Source organism: Oncorhynchus gorbuscha, linkage group LG10 (assembly GCF_021184085.1).
Source record: "Oncorhynchus gorbuscha isolate QuinsamMale2020 ecotype Even-year linkage group LG10, OgorEven_v1.0, whole genome shotgun sequence".
Taxonomy (NCBI): Eukaryota; Metazoa; Chordata; class Actinopteri; order Salmoniformes; family Salmonidae; genus Oncorhynchus; species Oncorhynchus gorbuscha.
In genome coordinates this window covers 43,102,093-43,121,146 of record NC_060182.1, presented here as the reverse complement: position 1 = coordinate 43,121,146, position 19,054 = coordinate 43,102,093, and the positions used below count along the sequence as shown (strand labels likewise).

Genomic DNA, 19,054 nt, shown 5'->3' with positions numbered 1-19,054 from the left:
ATCAAACGCAGTGGCTCAGTGTCATGATTGTGGACTACAGAAAAAGGAGGACCGAGCATGCCCCCATTCTCATCGACGGGTTGTAGTGGAGCAAGTTGAGAGCTTCAAGTTCCTTGGTGTCCACATCACCAACAAACTAACATGGTCCAAGCACACCAAGACAGTTGTGAAGAGGGCACGACAAAACCTATTACCCCACAGTACATCACTGGGGTCAAGGTTCCTGCCATCCAGGACCTCTATACCAGGCGGTGTCAGAGGAAGGCACTAAAAATTGTCAAAGACTCCAGCCACCCTAGTCTCTGCTACCGCACAGCAAGCTGTACCGGAGTGCTAAGTCTAGGTCCAAGAGGCTTCTAAACAGCTTCTACTTTAATAACTCTACCTACATGTACATATTACCTCAATTACCTCGACTAATCGGTGCCCCCGAACATTGACACTGTACCGGTACCCCTTGTATACAGCTTAGCTATTGTTATTTTACTGCTGCTCTTTAATTATTTGTTAGTTTAATTGTTTTATTTTTTTATTAACTGCATTGTTGGTTAAGGGCTTGTAAGTAAGCATTTCACTGTAAGGTAATGTTGTATTCGGCGTATGTGCAATGTATTTTGATTTGATGTTCAAACCGCCCTGGTAGCCTACAGCTCAAAAGCATAACCACGGGTGAAGGGAATCCCCATTACACAGGGTATGTGGAAGCAGATCCACATTTGGCTTCATTCTGTTCCACTCTCCATGGGGTCGACGCTTGACCGGGTTTTCTATCTGATTAGAGGTCAACTTAATTAAACATGAAACCATGGTTGCTTGTTGGTACCATTCAGTAATATACAGCACTATAAAGCTTGTTCCTGCCATTATATTCACGGCTCTTCCACCTTTGCAATTAAAGTTGGATAAACACCTGTATATTTTCTGGCCTCATGTGATCAATAAAATACTACAATGTACATTTCCTGTAAAAACTGCTGATTCGTCTTTGTCAGCCTCAGGACCTTGCACAGGGCCGGAAACAATAGAAGAGCCCTAAATGTAACTGACAGTTACATTTCATTCAAAAACTACCTTTTGGTCTTTCTTTCATAAGTCGAATGTTGATACAGTTTCAAAATGTTTTGCATGTCAGTAGTGTCTCTAGCCTATCAAGATTATTTGGACTTTTAAGAAGCAGAGTGTCACCAGACACATCATTACATTTACATTTACATTTAAGTCATTTAGCAGACGCTCTTATCCAGAGCGACTTACAAATTGGTGCATTCACCTTATGACATCCAGTGGGACAGTCACTTAACAATAGTGCATCTAAAACTTAGGGGGGGGGTGGGGTGAGAGGGATTACTTAACCTATCCTAGGTATTCCTTAAAGAGGTGGGGTTTCAGGTGTCTCCGGAAGGTGGTGATTGACTCCGCTGTCCTGGCGTCGTGAGGGAGTTTGTTCCACCATTGGGGGGCCAGGGCAGCGAACAGTTTTGACTGGGCTGAGCGGGAGCTGTACTTCCTCAGTGGTAGGGAGGCGAGCAGGCCAGAGGTGGATGAACGCAGTGCCCTTGTTTGGGTGTAGGGCCTGATCAGAGCCTGGAGGTACTGAGGTGCCGTTCCCCTCACAGCTCCGTAGGCAAGCACCATGGTCTTGTAGCGGATGCGAGCTTCAACTGGAAGCCAGTGGAGAGAACGGAGGAGCGGGGTGACGTGAGAGAACTTGGGAAGGTTGAACACCAGACGGGCTGCGGCGTTCTGGATGAGTTGAAGGGGTTTAATGGCACAGGCAGGGAGCCCAGCCAACAGCGAGTTGCAGTAATCCAGACGGGAGATGACAAGTGCCTGGATTAGGACCTGCGCCGCTTCCTGTGTGAGGCAGGGTCGTACTCTGCGGATGTTGTAGAGCATGAACCTACAGGAACGGGCCACCGCCTTGATGTTAGTTGAGAACGACAGGGTGTTGTCCAGGATCACGCCAAGGTTCTTGGCGCTCTGGGAGGAGGACACAATGGAGTTGTCAACCGTGATGGCGAGATCATGGAACGGGCAGTCCTTCCCCGGGAGGAAGAGCAGCTCCGTCTTGCCGAGGTTCAGCTTGAGGTGGTGATCCGTCATCCACACTGATATGTCTGCCAGACATGCAGAGATGCGATTCGCCACCTGGTCATCAGAAGGGGGAAAGGAGAAGATTAATTGTGTGTCGTCTGCATAGCAATGATAAGAGAGACCATGTGAGGTTATGACAGAGCCAAGTGACTTGGTGTATAGCGAGAATAGGAGAGGGCCAAGAACAGAGCCCTGGGGGACACCAGTGGTGAGAGCGCGTGGTGAGGAGACAGATTCTCGCCACGCCACCTGGTAGGAGCGACCTGTCAGGTAGGACGCAATCCAAGCGTGGGCCGCGCCGGAGATGCCCAACTCGGAGAGGGTGGAGAGGAGGATCTGATAGTTCACAGTATCGAAGGCAGCCGATAGATCTAGAAGGATGAGAGCAGAGGAGAGAGAGTTAGCTTTAGCAGTGCGGAGCGCCTCCGTGATACAGAGGAGAGCAGTCTCAGTTGAATGACTAGTCTTGAAACCTGACTGATTTGGATCAAGAAGGTCATTCAGAGAGAGATAGCGGGAGAGCTGGCCAAGGACGGCACGTTCAAGAGTTTTGGAGAGAAAAGAAAGAAGGGATACTGGTCTGTAATTGTTGACATCGGAGGGATCGAGTGTAGGTTTTTTCAGAAGGGGTGCAACTCTCGCTCTCTTGAAGACGGAAGGGACGTAGCCAACGGTCAGGGATGAGTTGATGAGCGAGGTGAGGTAAGGGAGAAGGTCTCCGGAAATGGTCTGGAGAAGAGAGGAGGGGATAGGGTCAAGCGGGCAGGTTGTTGGGCGGCCGGCCGTCACAAGACGCGAGATTTCATCTGGAGAGAGAGGGAGAAAGAGGTCAGAGCACAGGGTAGGGCAGTGTGAGCAGAACCAGCGGTGTCGTTTGACTTAGCAAACGAGGATCGGATGTCGTCGACCTTCTTTTCAAAATGGTTGACGAAGTCATCTGCAGAGAGGGAGGAGGGGGGAGGGGGCGGAGGATTCAGGAGGGAGGAGAAGGTGGCAAAGAGCTTCCTAGGGTTAGAGGCAGATGCTTGGAATTTAGCGTGGTAGAAAGTGGCTTTAGCAGCAGAGACAGAGGAGGAAAATGTAGAGAGGAGGGAGTGAAAGGATGCCAGGTCCGCAGGGAGGCGAGTTTTCCTCCATTTCCGCTCGGCTGCCCGGAGCCCTGTTCTGTGAGCTCGCAATGAGTCATCGAGCCACGGAGCGGGAGGGGGAGGACCGAGCCGGCCTGGAGGATAGGGGACATAGAGAGTCAAGGGATGCAGAGAGGGAGGAGAGGAGGGTTGAGGAGGCAGAATCAGGAGATAGGTGGGAGAAGGTTTGAGCGGAGGGAAGAGATGATAGGATGGAAGAGGAGAGAGTAGCGGGGGAGAGAGAGCGAAGGTTGGGACGGCGCGATACCATCCGAGTAGGGGCAGTGTGGGAGGTGTTGGATGAGAGCGAGAGGGAAAAGGATACAAGGCAGTGGTCGGAGACTTGGAGGGGAGTTGCAATGAGGTTAGTGGAAGAACAGCATCTAGTAAAGATGAGGTCGAGCGTATTGCCTGCCTTGTGAGTAGGGGGGGAAGGTGAGAGGGTGAGGTCAAAAGAGGAGAGGAGTGGAAAGAAGGAGGCAGAGAGGAAAGAGTCAAAGGTAGACGTGGGGAGGTTAAAGTCGCCCAGAACTGTGAGAGGTGAGCCGTCCTCAGGAAAGGAGCTTATCAAGGCATCAAGCTCATTGATGAACATCATCTTGATGATGACACTCGAGACATCTTGCTTCTTACAAAAGTCCAATATCTTGTTATTGACACGCTGAACACGCAAAACATTTGTCGACCATGTCAACAGTGGACTAATGAAAAAGAAATACCAAAAGATTGTTTTTGAGTGAAAGGTCTCTTTAAAAGGAATATAGTAGGATGCTGCAGGAGTAGCTAGTTGTAAACTGAGTAGAGCGGAGCAGAGCGTGTCATACTTAGGTCTGTTTAGTATTTTAGGGAGACAGGGTCAGGACATGAGTGACAGATGAGTTGATGGAGGTCCTATGGGAGATGGGGTGAAGAGTTTAGAAACCACTGGCCCTGTAGAAATCAGGCTTATCTCGTTCAATTGTGCACTATTATTTTGGAGGGACACATAACAATTAGCATATCTTGTACTTCTGGGAGAACAGCTATCGTATATACTTGCATGGCCTTACAGTGGCAAGAAAACGTATGTGAACCCTTTGGAATGACCTGGATTTCTGCATGAAAATTGGTCATCAAATTTGATCTGATCTTCATCTAAGTCACAACAACAGACAAACATAGTGTGCTTAAACTAATAACACACACATTATTGTATTTTTCTTGTCTATATTGAATACATAATTTAAACATTCACAGTATAGGATGGAAAAACTATGTGAATTCCTGTGTGAATGACTTATCCAAAAGCTAATTGGAGTCAGGACTCTGCTAACCTGGAGTCCAATCAATGAGATGAGATTGGAGATGTTGGTTAGAGCTGCCTTGCCCTATAAAAAACACTCACAAAATGTGAGTTTGCTATTCACAAGAAGCATTGCCTGATGTGAATCATGCCTCGAAAAAAAGAGATCTCAGAAGACCTAAGATTAAGAATTGTTGACTTGCATAAAGCTGGAAAGGGTTACAAAAGTATCTCTAAACTCCTTGATGTTCATCAGTTCACGGTAAGACAAATTGTCTATAAATGGAGAAAATTCAGCACTGTTGCTACTCTCCCTAGTAGTGGCCGTCCTGCAAAGATGACTGCACGAGCACAGTGCAGAATGCTCAATGAGGTTAAGAAGAATCCTAGAGTGTTGGCTTAAGACTTAAAGAAATCTCTGGAACATGCTAACATCAATGTTGACGAGTCTACGATATGTAAAACACTAAACAAGAAGGGTGTTCATGGGAGGACACCATGGAAGAAGCCACATTGCTGCATGTCTGAAGTTTGCAAAAGTGCACCTGGATGTTCCACAGCGCTACTGGCAAAATATTCTGTGGACAGATGAAACTACATGTAACGGATGTGAAGCGGCTAGCTTAGTTAGCGGTGTGCGCTAAATAGCGTTTCAATCGGTTACGTCACTTGCTCTGAGACCTTGAAGCAGTAGTTCCCCTTGCTCTGCAAGGGCCGAGGCTTTTGTGGAGCGATGGGTAACGATGCTTCGAGGGTGACTGTTGTCAATGTGTGCAGAAGGTCCCTGGTTCGCGCCCGGGTATGGGCGAGGGGACGGTTTAAAATTATACTGTTACATTGATGCTGTTGACCCGGATTACTGGTTGCTGCGGAAAAAAAGGAGGAAGGTCAAAAGGGGGGTGAGTGTAACGGATGTGAAACGGCTAGCTTAGTTAGTGGTGTGCGCTAAATAGCGGCTCAATCGGTTACATCACTTGCTCTGAGACCTTGAAGTAGTAGTTCCCCTTGCTCTGCAAGGGCCGCGGCTTTTGTGGGGCGATGGGTAACGATGCTTCGTGGGTGACTGTTGTTGATGTGTGCAGAGGGTCCCTGGTTTGCGCCCGGTTATGGGCGAGGGGACGGTCTAAAGTTATTCTGTTACATACAGTTGAGTTGTTTGTAAGGAACACACAACACTATGTGTGGAGAAAAAAAAGGCACAGCAAAGCACACCAACATCAAAACCTTAACCCATCTGTAAAGTATGGTGGAGGGAGCATCATGGTTTGGGGCTGCTTTGCTGCCTCAGGGCCTGGACAGCTTGCTATCATCGACGGAAAAATGAATTCCCAAGTTTATCAAGACATTTTGCAGGAGAATGTCTTAATAAACGCGTTCTGGAGTGGCCCAGTCAGAGTCCTGACCTCAACCCGATTGAGATGCTGTAGCATGATCTCGAGAGCAGTTCACACCAGACATCCCAAGAATATCGCTGAACTGAAAATGTTTTGTAAAGAGGAATGGTCCAAAATTCCTCCTGAACATTGTGCAGGTCTGATCCTCAACTGCAGAAAACGTTTGGTTGAAGTTATTGCTGCCAAACGAGGGTCAACCAGTTAATAAATCCAAGGATTCACATACTTTTCCCACCCTGCACAGTGAATGTTGACACGGTGGGTTCAATAAAGACATGAAAACGTATAATTGTTTGTGTGTTATTAGTAGACTGTGTTTGTCTATTGTTGTGACCTATATGAAGATCAGATCACATTTTATGACCAATTTATGCAGAAAATAGTTCACATACTTTTTCTTTCCACTGTCTGTCTTTTTCCATTTTGGTCAGTATGCTATCTATTCCTCTCTTGATGTGTTTTTGGATGGAGTGTGTGATTGATTTCTCCTCCTTCTGTCTAACACAGTTGCAGGGCACCAGCGAAATGACAAAGAGGGGCTAAACTTATCGATTCCACCTGGGCTTTTCCGGTACTCGTTAAGAAAAACGAGACTTGTGTCTTGGGGGTGTTATTCTATGTGGGTGTGTTATGTTTGCTATTTCGTATACTGGCAGTAATGTCATTTGTCCCCCTTCAGTCACCGTCCAGAACAGCCCACCACAGAGATGGTGGATAAACGAAGATGTCCCACTCAGGCTGTTTACCATTGGGGGAAAAAATGGCCAGTTCCGGTTTGCTTAACAGGGTTGCCCTCCCAGAAGCACCAATGCATTAGCAGTTGGGTCTGCTCTGCTTAGTTCATTGACTGTAAATTAACCAGAAAAATTGAGGGAGAGAGATGTCTCGCTTCTTCTTCCGTTTCTGGCTCCGTACTGAATGGCTTAGCAACCACGTGACCCAGCATGACAAACTTGAACATGGTTAGTCAGGGAATCCTGCTTCAAACGTACTGCATTTCCTGCTTTCAAGATGTAGCTACTGTATCTTTGATGAAGGTTGTGTTTGTGCTAACGTTAGGACACGAATGTGAGGATATTTCATTTGGAGAAAAAACCCAAGCCGCCCGTATATGAAAAAATGAATCTCGTTCCTTCAACATGACATTTGCGGCAAAGTCTTGCATATATTGTTGTCTAAAAAAGTCTGAGGCGCTTCATGCTAATGGTTAGTTCAGCTGTCTGTAAATAAATTAGGTTTCAGGTTGATTCTGGTGAGCGATTGGATAGTGTGCACTGCAGCACATCGGGTAGCTGTGATACGGATGATTTGATTACTGCCAGCCGTGATTAGAATGTGCCAGGCAGTGGTCCCGTGTGGGCAGGATTGAAATCAAAACCCAACCGTCATTAAGTTGTGATATCCTCAGGTCCACAAATCTCACAAAACTCTGTTTTGGAATATTTTGACTTTATGAAATGATCCTACTTACACATGTTAGTACATTTTGGCACAGAAATAAACTTTTGGGATGAATATTGATGCAACATAGGCCGTATTCAACCAGAGAAGTTGTTTTTGCGTTCATTTGCACTTTAAAGGAGCATTCGCCCGAGACAGAGCAGAGCAAGACAGGCAGTTCAGAGATCCTGTCATATAAACTCACTAAGAAAAACAGAAAATATGTGTATTCCTTTTCTGTCTCTCGTCATCCAACTTTCCTGTCCACGATGTAACTGCAGTAGGGATAATGAGAGAACAGTACAGTTTATGGTTTTGTATAGTACAACATATAACATTGAGCTCTCCTAGCTGAAGAGGAGAACCATGATGGTACTCCCCATGAGGAAGGTCATGGGCACTGAGAGGAGCAGCTGGTACTCTTTGTCCTCTTCCCAGGGCCGGCCCGCTGTTGGCACCACGCTCTGCCAAAGCTCTATGCCACGTACCAGGATACAGCAGCTGATTAAACTATCATCTCCTCAGTGGTGAGAGCATTAGCCCCATAGCCAACACTATCAGGCCACTCACCTGTACACAGGGTAGCAGATGCAGCCTCATCGCAAGGTTATACCCTGTACTGAGTTGGAGCTGATCCAGTAGCCTCTGGGAATGGGAAAGGGCCTCAATTGCAAATACATACAGTGCCTTCAGATTCAACCACAAAGACTAGGGAGGTTTTCCAATGCCTTGCACAGAAGAGCACCTATTGGTAGATGTGTTAAAAAAGTAGATAATCAATATCCCAGTCACTACAAAGATACAGGCATCGTTCCTAACTCAGTTGCCGGAGAGGAAGGAAACCGCTCAGGGATTTCACCATGAGGCCAATGGTGACTTTAAAACAGTTACAGAATTGAATGGATGTGATAGGAGAATACTGATGATGGATATATAACATTGTAGTTATTCCACAATACAAACCCCTAATTGATAGAGTGAAAAGAAGGAAGCCAGTGGAGGATACATGCATCCTGTTAGCAATAAGATACTAAAATAATACTGGAACAAATGTGGCAAAGCAATTTACTCTTTGTCCTGAATACAAAGTGTTATGTTTGGGTCAAATCCAATACAACACAATACTGTACCACTCCATATTTTCAAACATAGTGGTGGCTGCATCATGTTATGGGTATTCTTGTAATCGTTAAGAACTGGGGAGTTTGTCAGGATAAAAAATGCTTTCCACCAAACACTGGGAGATGAAGTCCCCTTTCAGTGGGAAAATAAACTAAAACACAAGGCCACATCAACACTGAAGTTGTTGACCAAGAAGACAGTGAATGTTCTTGTCTGGCCGACTTACTGTTTTGACTTAGCAAGACCTGAAAATGGTTGTCTAGCAATGATCAACAACCAATTTGACAGAGCTTGAAGAACTTTGAAAATAATAATGTGCAAATGTTGCTCAATCTAGGTGTGAAAATCTTTAGAGACTTACCCAAGAAAGACTCACATCTGTAATTGCTGCAAAAGATGATTCTAACATGTATTGAATAAGGGGGTTGAATAGTTATCTAATGTTTTATTTATATATATATATATATATTTTTTTTAGAGAGAGTTTTTTGTGTAGATCGTTGACAAAAAAATTATAATTAAATCCATTTTAATCCTGCTTTATGTGATGAATACCAGCATGCATACCACCATGCATGTTTTTTCTAATTTCATAAAAGTGAGTGTCCTGTCATCCTAAGAGTATGGAAATATTAGTTCATGGATTCTCTGTTCCTCCATCTTGCTGATGGTTGAACATTCTTCCAAACAAACTGACTCTGCAGATCAGAAAGGAGAGTGGACAGATGAAGAAAACAACAATACAAACAGAAAAAACTGCTGATATTTTTTGCTCTCAGTCTGCTGACTGATGAGGTATTCTTACTCCCACACGTTTGTGCATATCTCATGAGTCGTTCCACCTCAAAAAGCACACAGAAGAGGTTTTCGACACCCACCATCTCAGATTGTCTGAAAACGTTTCTGTAGTTAGACACAGATAAGATTAGTATCCCTGAAACATTATTTTGTTGAAAGTTTATTTGAACTTTGAGAAATTAAGCTTATTGATTGCACCCAAAATTGGCCATTTAAATTCATAGGATTCATATCATATCACCAATAGCTTTTGCTCATGATGAAAATACATTGTATGGTCATCCATACCAAGTCAAGCCAGTCCTCCATGAAAGCAATTCAGTTTGTCATTCTCTTAGCAACCTAATGCTTTAACCCAACTCTTCTCGAATAGTCCAACAAATACCAGCTCTCTGAGAGGGCTATCCCTATGATGCAATTATCATATTAAGACTTTTCCTACAAGACCAAAAATGTGATGGAGAAATGGGCTAGTGACTAAAATGTTGTGAAGACCCAAATAAAACCATTACATAGCAGTCTTATGTTTTACCCTAAAATTATTAGAAAACATCTCCTATATGTTGTTTGATGAGTGACATTTACCATTAAACCCAACCCAATACATTACCATTACAGGTCTTTTAAGAAAGTATTCACACCCCTTGACTTTTTCCACATTTTGTTGTCTTATAGAAATAATTTAAATGGATTAAATTGAGCATTTGTTTTTGTCACTGGCCTACACACAATACCCTATAACGTCAAAGCGAATGATGTTTTTCAATTTTTTTTTACAAATTAATAAAAAATGAAAAGCTGAAATCTATTGAGTCAATAAGTATTCAAACCCTTTGTTATGGCAAGCCTAAATAAGTTCAGGAGTAGAAATGTGCTTAATAAGTCATAATAAGTTGTCTGGATTCACTCTGTGTGCAATAATAGTGTTGAACCTTTTCCTCCAGTGGGCTAAATCAGGCTCACACAGAGTGTTTCTTGGTCGTCTTAGTCACATCTACTTTGAAACAAAAGTATACACCTCACACACATGGTTATGTGCTTACAAATGTAAGACACCTGTACCGTGTCAGATATAGAGTTGAAATGTATTGAAAGGTTGAGTTGAGACTGAAATATAACAAAACCTTTTCATATGGAAACACCAGATTTCCGGCAGGTTTATTTCAATCATTTGTATTAATTATGAAATGATTAAAAACATGAATAACATTCCACCCATGAGGCCACTAGAGGGCTATTTGGTCATTTGACTGTAGGATATGGCTACCTGTACCATACACAATTATCTGTAAGGTCCCTCAGACGAGCACTGCATTTCAAACACAGATTCAACCATAAATACCAGGGAGGTTTTCCAATGCCTCGTAACGAAGGGCACCTATTGGTAGATGGGTAAAAAAAAGCAGACATTGAATATCTCTTTGAGCATGGTGAAGTTATTATTAACACTTTGAATGGTGTTGGTGGCTGCTATGGGTATGCTTGTAATCTTTAAGGACTCTGGAGTTTTTCAGGATAAAAAAATCACAGAATGGAGCTAAGCACAGGCAAAATCCTTCAGGAAAACCTGGTTTAGTTTGCTTTCCACCAAACACTGTGAGATGTGTTTACCTTTAAGCAGGGCAATATCCTAAAACACCATCTCCACTGGAGTTGTTTACCAAAAAGACAGTGAATGTTCCTGGGTGGCATTTGCAAATTTGCAAAAATGTCTAAAAACATGTTTTCACTTTGTCATTATGAGGTATTATGCGCAGATATGTGAGAAAAACATTTTTTAATCAATTTTGAATTCAGGCTGTAACACAACAAAATGTGGAATATATATATATATATATATATATATATATAGATATATATATATATATATATATATAAATAAAAATCAGTATATAAATATACTGAACAACAATATAATCGCAACATGAAAAGCATTGGTCCCATGTTTCATTAGCTGAAATAAAAGATCCCAGGAATTTTCCATTCACAATTTGTGCATAAATTTGTTTGTATCCCTGTTAGTGAACATTTCTCCTTTGCCAAGATAATCCATCTACCTGACAGGTGTGGCAAATCAAGAAGCTGATTAAACAGAATGATCAGAACACAGCTGCACCTTGTAATTGGGACAAAATGTTCACTCTAAAATGTTCAGTTTTGTCACACAACACAATGCCACAGATGTCTGAAGTTTTGAAGGAGTGTGTAATTGGCATGTTGACTGCGGGGATGTCCACCAGAACTATTGCCAGAGAATTTAATGTTAATTTCTCTACCATAAGCCGACTGCAAAGTCGTTTTAGGGAATTTGGCAGTACGTCCAACTGGCCTCACAACTGCAGACAATGTAAAACCATGCCAGCTCACGACCTCTACATCTAGCTTCTTCACCTGAGGGATTGTCTGAGACCTGCCAACAGGACTGCTGATGAAACTGAGGAGTATGTCTGTCTGTAATTAAGCCCTTTTTTGGGGAAAAAACGAATTCTGATTGGCTGGGCATGGCTTCCAAGTGGATGGTTCTGGCTCCCAAGTGGGTGGGCCTATGCCCTCCCAGGCCCACCCACGGCTGTGCCCCTGCCTGTTGCGTTTATATTTTTGTTCAGTATACTTTCTGAAGGCATTGTATTTGGGATTTTTACCATTGAAGACCATAACATTTAAACCATTAGAACTCCTGTAGCCTATTGGTTTGCTTGACAAGGAATGGTCTAACTAATCCAAACCTTTATTGAAGGGAATAAACTACACACACTTGGGCCATTTCCCAGATACAGCTTAAGCCTTAGGCTGCCAACCCAACACTAGCAGATCTCTGTTGGTGTGTGGGCACACTCTTAGAAAAAAAGGTGCTATCTAGAATCTAAAAGGGTTCTTCGCTATCCCCATAAGATAACTCTTTGAAGAACCCTTTTGGGTTTCATGTCGGGTTCTACACGGAACCCAAAAAGGTTCTAACTGAAACCAAAAAGGGTTCTACTTGGAAACAAAACGGGTTATCCTATGGGGACAGCCAAAGAACCCATTTGGAACTTTTTTTTTCTAAGAGTGCAGCTAGTTACACAGATTGACTTCATTGAGCAGATTAGATTCAAGAGAAGGACAGTTTGTATGTGTTTGAATTGCTTTCATGGAGGACTGGCCTGCATTGAAAGGATGATCACACCATTTATTTCCATCCTGTCACGCCCTAGTCGAAGTATGTATGTTTGTCTTCATTTATTTGGTCAGGCCAGGGTGTGACATGGGTTTATTTTGTGGTGTGTTTTTGTATTGGGGTTTTTAGTAGGTATTGGGATTGTGGCTGAGTAGGGTTGTCTAGGAAAGTCTATGGTTGCTTTGAGGCGGTTCTTAATCAGGCAGGTGATTTTCGTTGTCTCTGATTGGGAACCATATTTAGGCAGCCATATTCTTTGAGTGTTTCGTGGGTGATTGTTCCTGTCTTTGTGTTTGCACCAGATAGGGCTGGTTCGGTTTTCATTTCATTATTTTTTGTAGTTTCTACATGTATAGTTGTTCCTTTATTAAAATATATCATGAAGCATCATCATGCTGCATTTTGGTCTGATCCTTGTTCCACCTCTTCGTCAGAGGAGGAGATAGAAGAGAGCAGTTACAGAATCACCCACCACAACAGGACCAAGTGGCGTGGTAACAGGCAACAGCAGCAGCAGGAGCAGCGCGACAAGAATTTCTGGACTTGGGGGGAAATCTTCGACGGGAGAGGACCCTGGGCTAAACCAGGGGAGTGTAGCCGCACCAAGGTGCAGCGAGAGAAGGACTGGACATGGGAGGACTAACTGAACGGTGAAGGACCCTGGGCTCAGCCTGGAGCATATCGCCGCCCCAAGGAAGAACTGGAGGCGGAGAGGCGCTGGTATGAGGAGGCAGCACGGCAACGCGGATGGAAGCCTGAGGGTCAGCCCCAAAAATGTATTGGGGGGTGGCTCACGGGGAGTATGGCTATGCCAGGTAGGAGACCTGCGCAACATCCCTGTGCTTACCAGGGGGCTAGAGAGACCGGGCAGGCACTGTGTTATGCTATGGAGCGCACGGTGTCTCCAGTGCGGGTGCATAGCCCGGTGCGGTACATACCAGCTCTTCGTATTGGCCGGGCTAGAGTGGGCATCGAGCCAGGTAAGGTTGGGCAGGCTCGGTGCTCAAGAGCTCCAGTGCGCCTGCACGGTCCGGTCTATCCAGAGCCACCTCCACACACCAGTCGTCCGGTGGCAGCTCCCCGCACCAGGCTTCCTGTGCGTGTTCTAGGTCCAGTCCCACCAGTGCCAGCACCACGCATCAGGCCTACAGTGTGCCTCGCCTGTTCAGCGCTGCCGGAGTCTCCCGCCTGTTCAGCGCTGCCGGAGTCTCCCGCCTGTTCAGCGCTGCCGGAGTCTCCCGCCTGTTCAGCGCTGCCGGAGTCTCCCGCCTGTTCAGCGCTGCCGGAGTCTCCCGCCTGTTCAGCGCTGCCGGAGTCTCCCGCCTGTTCAGCGCTGCCGGAGTCTCCCGCCTGTTCAGCGCTGCCGGAGTCTCCCGCCTGTTCAGCGCTGCCGGAGTCTCCCGCCTGTTCAGCGCTGCCGGAGTCTCCCGCCTGTTCAGCGCTGCCGGAGTCTCCCGCCTGTTCAGCGCTGCCGGAGTCTCCCGCCTGTTCAGCGCTGCCGGAGTCTCCCGCCTGTTCAGCGCTGCCGGAGTCTCCCGCCTGTTCAGCGCTGCCGGAGTCTCCCGCCTGCATGGAGCAGCCAGAGCTGCCAGTCTGCCATGATCTTCCAGATCTGCCAGTCTGCCATGATCTTCCAGATCTGCCAGTCTGCCATGATCTTCCAGATCTGCCAGTCTGCCATGATCTTCCAGATCTGCCAGTCTGCCATGATCTTCCAGATCTGCCAGTCTGCCATGATCTTCCAGATCTGCCAGTCTGCCATGATCTTCCAGATCTGCCAGTCTGCCATGATCTTCCAGATCTGCCAGTCTGCCATGATCTTCCAGATCTGCCAGTCTGCCATGATCTTCCAGATCTGCCAGTCTGCCATGATCTTCCAGATCCGCCAGTCTGCCATGATCTTCCAGATCTGCCAGTCTGCCATGATCTTCCAGATCTGCCAGTCTGCCATGATCTTCCAGATCTGCCAGTCAGCCATGATCTTCCAGATCTGCCAGTCAGCCAGACACTTCTAGATCCGCCAGTCAACCAGACTCTTCCAGATCCGCCAGCCAGCCAGGATCTGCCTGAGCTTCCCCATTAGTCCCGAGCTTCCCCCTCAGTCCCGAGCTTCCCCTCAGTCCCGAGCTGCCCCTCAGTCCAGTGGGGTTCTGGGTGAGGACTACTAGGCCATGGTCGGCGGCGAGGGTGGACTATCCTAGGACGCGAGGGGGAGGAATTAAGACATTGATGGAGTGGGGTCCACGTCCCGAGCCGGAGCCGCCACCATGGACAGACGCCCACCCGGACCCTCCCTATTGTTTTGATGTACGTCCAGGAGTCCGCACCTTAGGGGGGGGGGATTCTGTCACGCCCTGGTCGAAGTATGTATGTTTGTCTTCATTTATTTGTTCAGGCCAGGGTGTGACATGGGTTTATTTTGTGGTGTGTTTTTGTATTGGGGTTTTTAGTAGGTATTGGGATTGTGGCTGAGTAGGGTTGTCTAGGAAAGTCTATGGTTGCTTTGAGGCGGTTCTTAATCAGAGGCAGGTGATTTTCGTTGTCTCTGATTGGGAACCATATTTAGGCAGCCATATTCTTTGAGTGTTTCGTGGGTGATTGTTCCTGTCTTTGTGTTTGCACCAGATAGGGCTGGTTCGGTTTTCATTATTTCATTTCATTATTTTTGTAGTTTCTGCATGTATAGTTTTTCCTTTATTAAAATATATCATGAATCATCATCACGCTGCATTTTGGTCCGATCCTTGACCCTTGTTCCACCTCTTCGTCAGAGGAGATAGAAGAGAGCCTTTACATATCCAGAGCGAAAGCTATGGGTTTTCTACCCAAAGTTGCAAAGGGTTCCATTTAATACATGGATAAAGGCTGTGGCAGTAATAGCAGAACAGCAGCATTTAGTGGGCAAAACATGGTACTAATTCACTAAGAATACATTACATAGTATGAATAAACAATACTCCAAGCCACAGCTTCATATAACTTGTCAAACATAGAACTGATACTGTATAATGGCCATTGGGGTGGAGTTGGGGTGTCCGCAGGTGGCTTTCGACCATTTATTTGGATTACTGAGATTTTAGTCATTGTTAAGATGTGATTTGGTCCAAATTGTCCATTATTCTTTAAAATATTCTTCAAACTTGCCATATATTTGCAGATCTAAGTCAAAACTGTAACTAGGCCACTCAGGAACATTCAATGTCGTCTTGGTAAGCAACTCCAGTGTATGTTTGGCCTTTGTCACACCCTGATCTGTTTCACCTGTCTTGTGCTTGTCTCTACCCCCACCAGCTGTCTCCCATTTGTCCCTATTATCCCCTGTGTATTTATACCAGTGTTTTCTGTTTGTCTGTTTCCAGTTCGTCTTGTCTCATCAAGCCTACCATGTTTTTCTGGTCCCTGTTTTCCAGTACTGCTGGTTCTGACTATTGCTGCCTGCCCTGACCCTGAGCCTGTCTGCCATACCATTCTGCCTTCCCTGACCTCAAGCCTGCCTGCCGTCCTGTACCCATCTGACTCTGACCCGGTTTACGAACTTCTGCCTGTCTTCAACCTGCCTCATTGCCTCTTGCCTATTAATAAATATCAGAGATTCAGATCATCTGCCTCCTATGTCTGCATATTGGTTTCATCCTGTGACGTTATAGCCTTGTGTTTTAGGTAATTGTGCTGCTGAAAGTTGAATGTCTCCCAGTGTATGTTGGAAAGCAGACTGAACCAAGTTTTTCTCTAGGATTTTGCCTATGCTTAGCTTTATTCCATTTCTTTTAATCAAAAATAACTTCTGAGTCCTTGCCAATGACAAGCATACCCATAACATGACGCAGACACTACCATGATTAAAACTATGAAGCGGTACTCTGTGATATGTTGTGTTGGATTTGCCCAAAACATAACGCTTTGTATTCAGGAAAATGTCATTTATTTGCAAATGTTTTACAGTATTACTTTAGTGCCTTATTGCAAACAGGATCCATGTTTCGGAATATTTTTTATTCTTTACAGGCTTCCTCCTTTTCAATCTGTAATTTATATTAGTTGATCCTTCCTCAGTTATGTCCTACCACAGCCATTAAACTCAGTAACTGTTTTAAAATCACCATTGGCCTCATGTTGAAATCGCTGAGCGGTTTCCTTCCTCCCCGGCAACTGACTTAGGAAGGGTGTATTGATACACCATCCAAAGTGTAATTAATTACTGCACCATGCTCAAAGGGATATTCAATGTATGTTTTCTTTGTTACCGCCCTACCAACAGGTGCTCTTTGCGAACCATTAGAAAACATCCCTGGTCTTAGGATCATCCCTGGTGGATGAATCTGTGCTTGAAATTCATGTGTGGGGCACAGAGATGGGGTAACACTATTATTATTGAATCCATGGAACTTATTATGTGACTTGTTAAGCACATTTATACTTCGGAACTTATTTAGGCTTGCCATAATAAAAGGGTTGAACACTTATTGACTTGAGACATTTCAGCTTTTCATTTTGAATTCATTTCTAAACATTTCTAAAAACAGAATGACATTTTGACATTATGGGGTATTGTGTGTAGATCAGTAACACAATCTAAATGTAATCCATTTTCAATTCAGACTGTAAACACAACAAATGCAGAAATGTCAAGGGGTGTGGAAACCTTCTGAAGGCACTGTATGAATCATATAAATTGAACTGTCCACATTAGTTTGTCTTTTAACAAAATAATGTTGCAGGAATGCTTATCGTATATTTTTCTAACTACATAAACCATTTCAAAACAATCTGAGATGGTGGGTGTCTTGCTGAAATTAAATGGAACGACCCGCATTGATGAATTTATAATCCACTCTGGGAGGTCCTTGAGGTATAGATCTGAGTGGGAGTGAGTGAATTAAGTTGCATAAATTACCTGTTTTCCTTTCCCCCTACCTGTTTCTTCTATTTATCAAGAGGGCAGCTATCTATGTGGTCAGGTCATGGAATGCATCCACCCAACAGAAGGAGGCCTTTTGTAGCGTGTTGACTGTTTTTGAGACTGATTTGTTGAGCAAATGAATGCTTCTTCTGCAATCGCTAGAGCTCAATGTGGGTCAGTATGACAGCCTATAGGATATCTGTCTTCCTTCCACAGTTCCATGACTCATGACTGAGTGACAATGGAAAATGACATGAAGTCATCCAACTTCCACTCCCAGTAAGCCTGGAGAGTTTGGAATCTGTGTAGAAATGTGGAGTCAACATGATTTTGTAGCGAGGTGAATCTAATCTGCCTGTAGATATAACCCATCATCCATCAACCCATCACCCCATCATCCTTAGCAATAGCAACAGCACAGACAGCATGTTGCACTTTTTTGACAAGGTTGTTTGCATGTAACTTGTAACCAGTAGATCCATGTGTTTTCACAAACCAGTGAAAGTCCTATACCCCAATATATTAATGTGCTGAAACAATATTGTGTAACTGAGTTTCCATTGGTTGTACGTACCACACAGGAGCTGCATCCAGGCACAAGTCTTGTAGACGGTAGCGGTGTTGCAGAAGAAGAAGAGCGCCATGCAGGCGATGCAGCCCAGAATCAGCACCATGGACAGAAACACGAAGACCGACGCCGCTTTGAAGGCGCCGGAGGGGATGGAGCTGAACTCGGCGAAGCTTCCCGTGCAGGTGAGCTCTCGGTTGTGAGGTCCTCTTCCAACGCACTGGTGAAACAAGCCGAAGTAACCCACCTGCGGCGTGCTCACACTGTCCCCGATCCAGTAGGGCTGAATGAAGACCACCACGTTGATGATGGCAAAGCATATGGTGAATATCGCCCAGAGTACCCCGATGGCGCGGGAGTTCCGCATGTAGTTATCATGGTAAATCTTGACGGCTTCTTGTGAAGGCAACATGTTTTCCACTATACTGTAGCTTTCTTTTCGTTATTTTAATGACTCACTCAGTCTTTGCGCGTCTCCGTTTGTGAAAGCTGTGATTGTAAATATGAAGAAATCCTTCATATTAAAATACGTTGATTTATTATTATTATTGACTAGCCTTTATTTATTTATTTTTGGCTACCATATCATTGTAGATTCAACCTGCGAACCTACAAGCCTAAACATTGTTGAATAGATACATGTATGTATACTACTGGTAATTAATAATGTATCGTTCCTTAGAAAAGAGAAGTGGAGTCCGAAATAGGATATTTCACAGTAATACGGTTTTGCAATATCCTCAACCAATGCTATCTTAAAAATATGTCCTTCAGTATCCTCATCCAAGCCCACCAGAAATGATAAGCTGTTGCCTGGTGCCAGTGGTGGATCCCCCGTTTACGTGTAGCATCTGAGGCATCCGTGGAGGGCTTCTTTGAGCTAGAGATATCGGCGCACAGTCCCTAATTATAGAATTTATATCCAATTTTGAGAAAATGAAAACGTCAACTATGACCAGTCCGAGCTCGCGAAACCGACCTCCTCCGCCGCCACTCCATTATTGGGATTTTCCCTATTTGTCTCGCGCCCTCTTCCTGCCTCTCCCCTCGTCGTCCTGTCTCTCCGTGGATCTCTCGCGCGCTCTCAGAAGACGCTGAGCACTGTTGATTGCGGCGCGTTCACGTACCGCACAATAACCAACAGAGATTTGCATGAAAAATGGTATTCTCCC

General features: G+C 44.9%; 1 protein-coding gene across 2 annotated transcripts in view; it reads right to left on the bottom strand.

Moving 5' to 3' along the window:
• LOC124045176 (LHFPL tetraspan subfamily member 3 protein-like) overlaps nt 1–18,923 on the bottom strand; it is a 31,896-nt gene extending 12,973 nt beyond the window's left edge. For both annotated transcript variants that reach the window (XM_046364424.1, XM_046364425.1), the window contains exon 1: nt 17,889–18,923. In XM_046364424.1, coding sequence (XP_046220380.1) covers nt 17,889–18,294 — 406 coding nt within the window. In that variant the 5' untranslated portion in view covers nt 18,295–18,923. The remainder of the gene's footprint in view (nt 1–17,888) is intronic.
• Nucleotides 18,924–19,054: the final 131 nt, after the last annotated feature.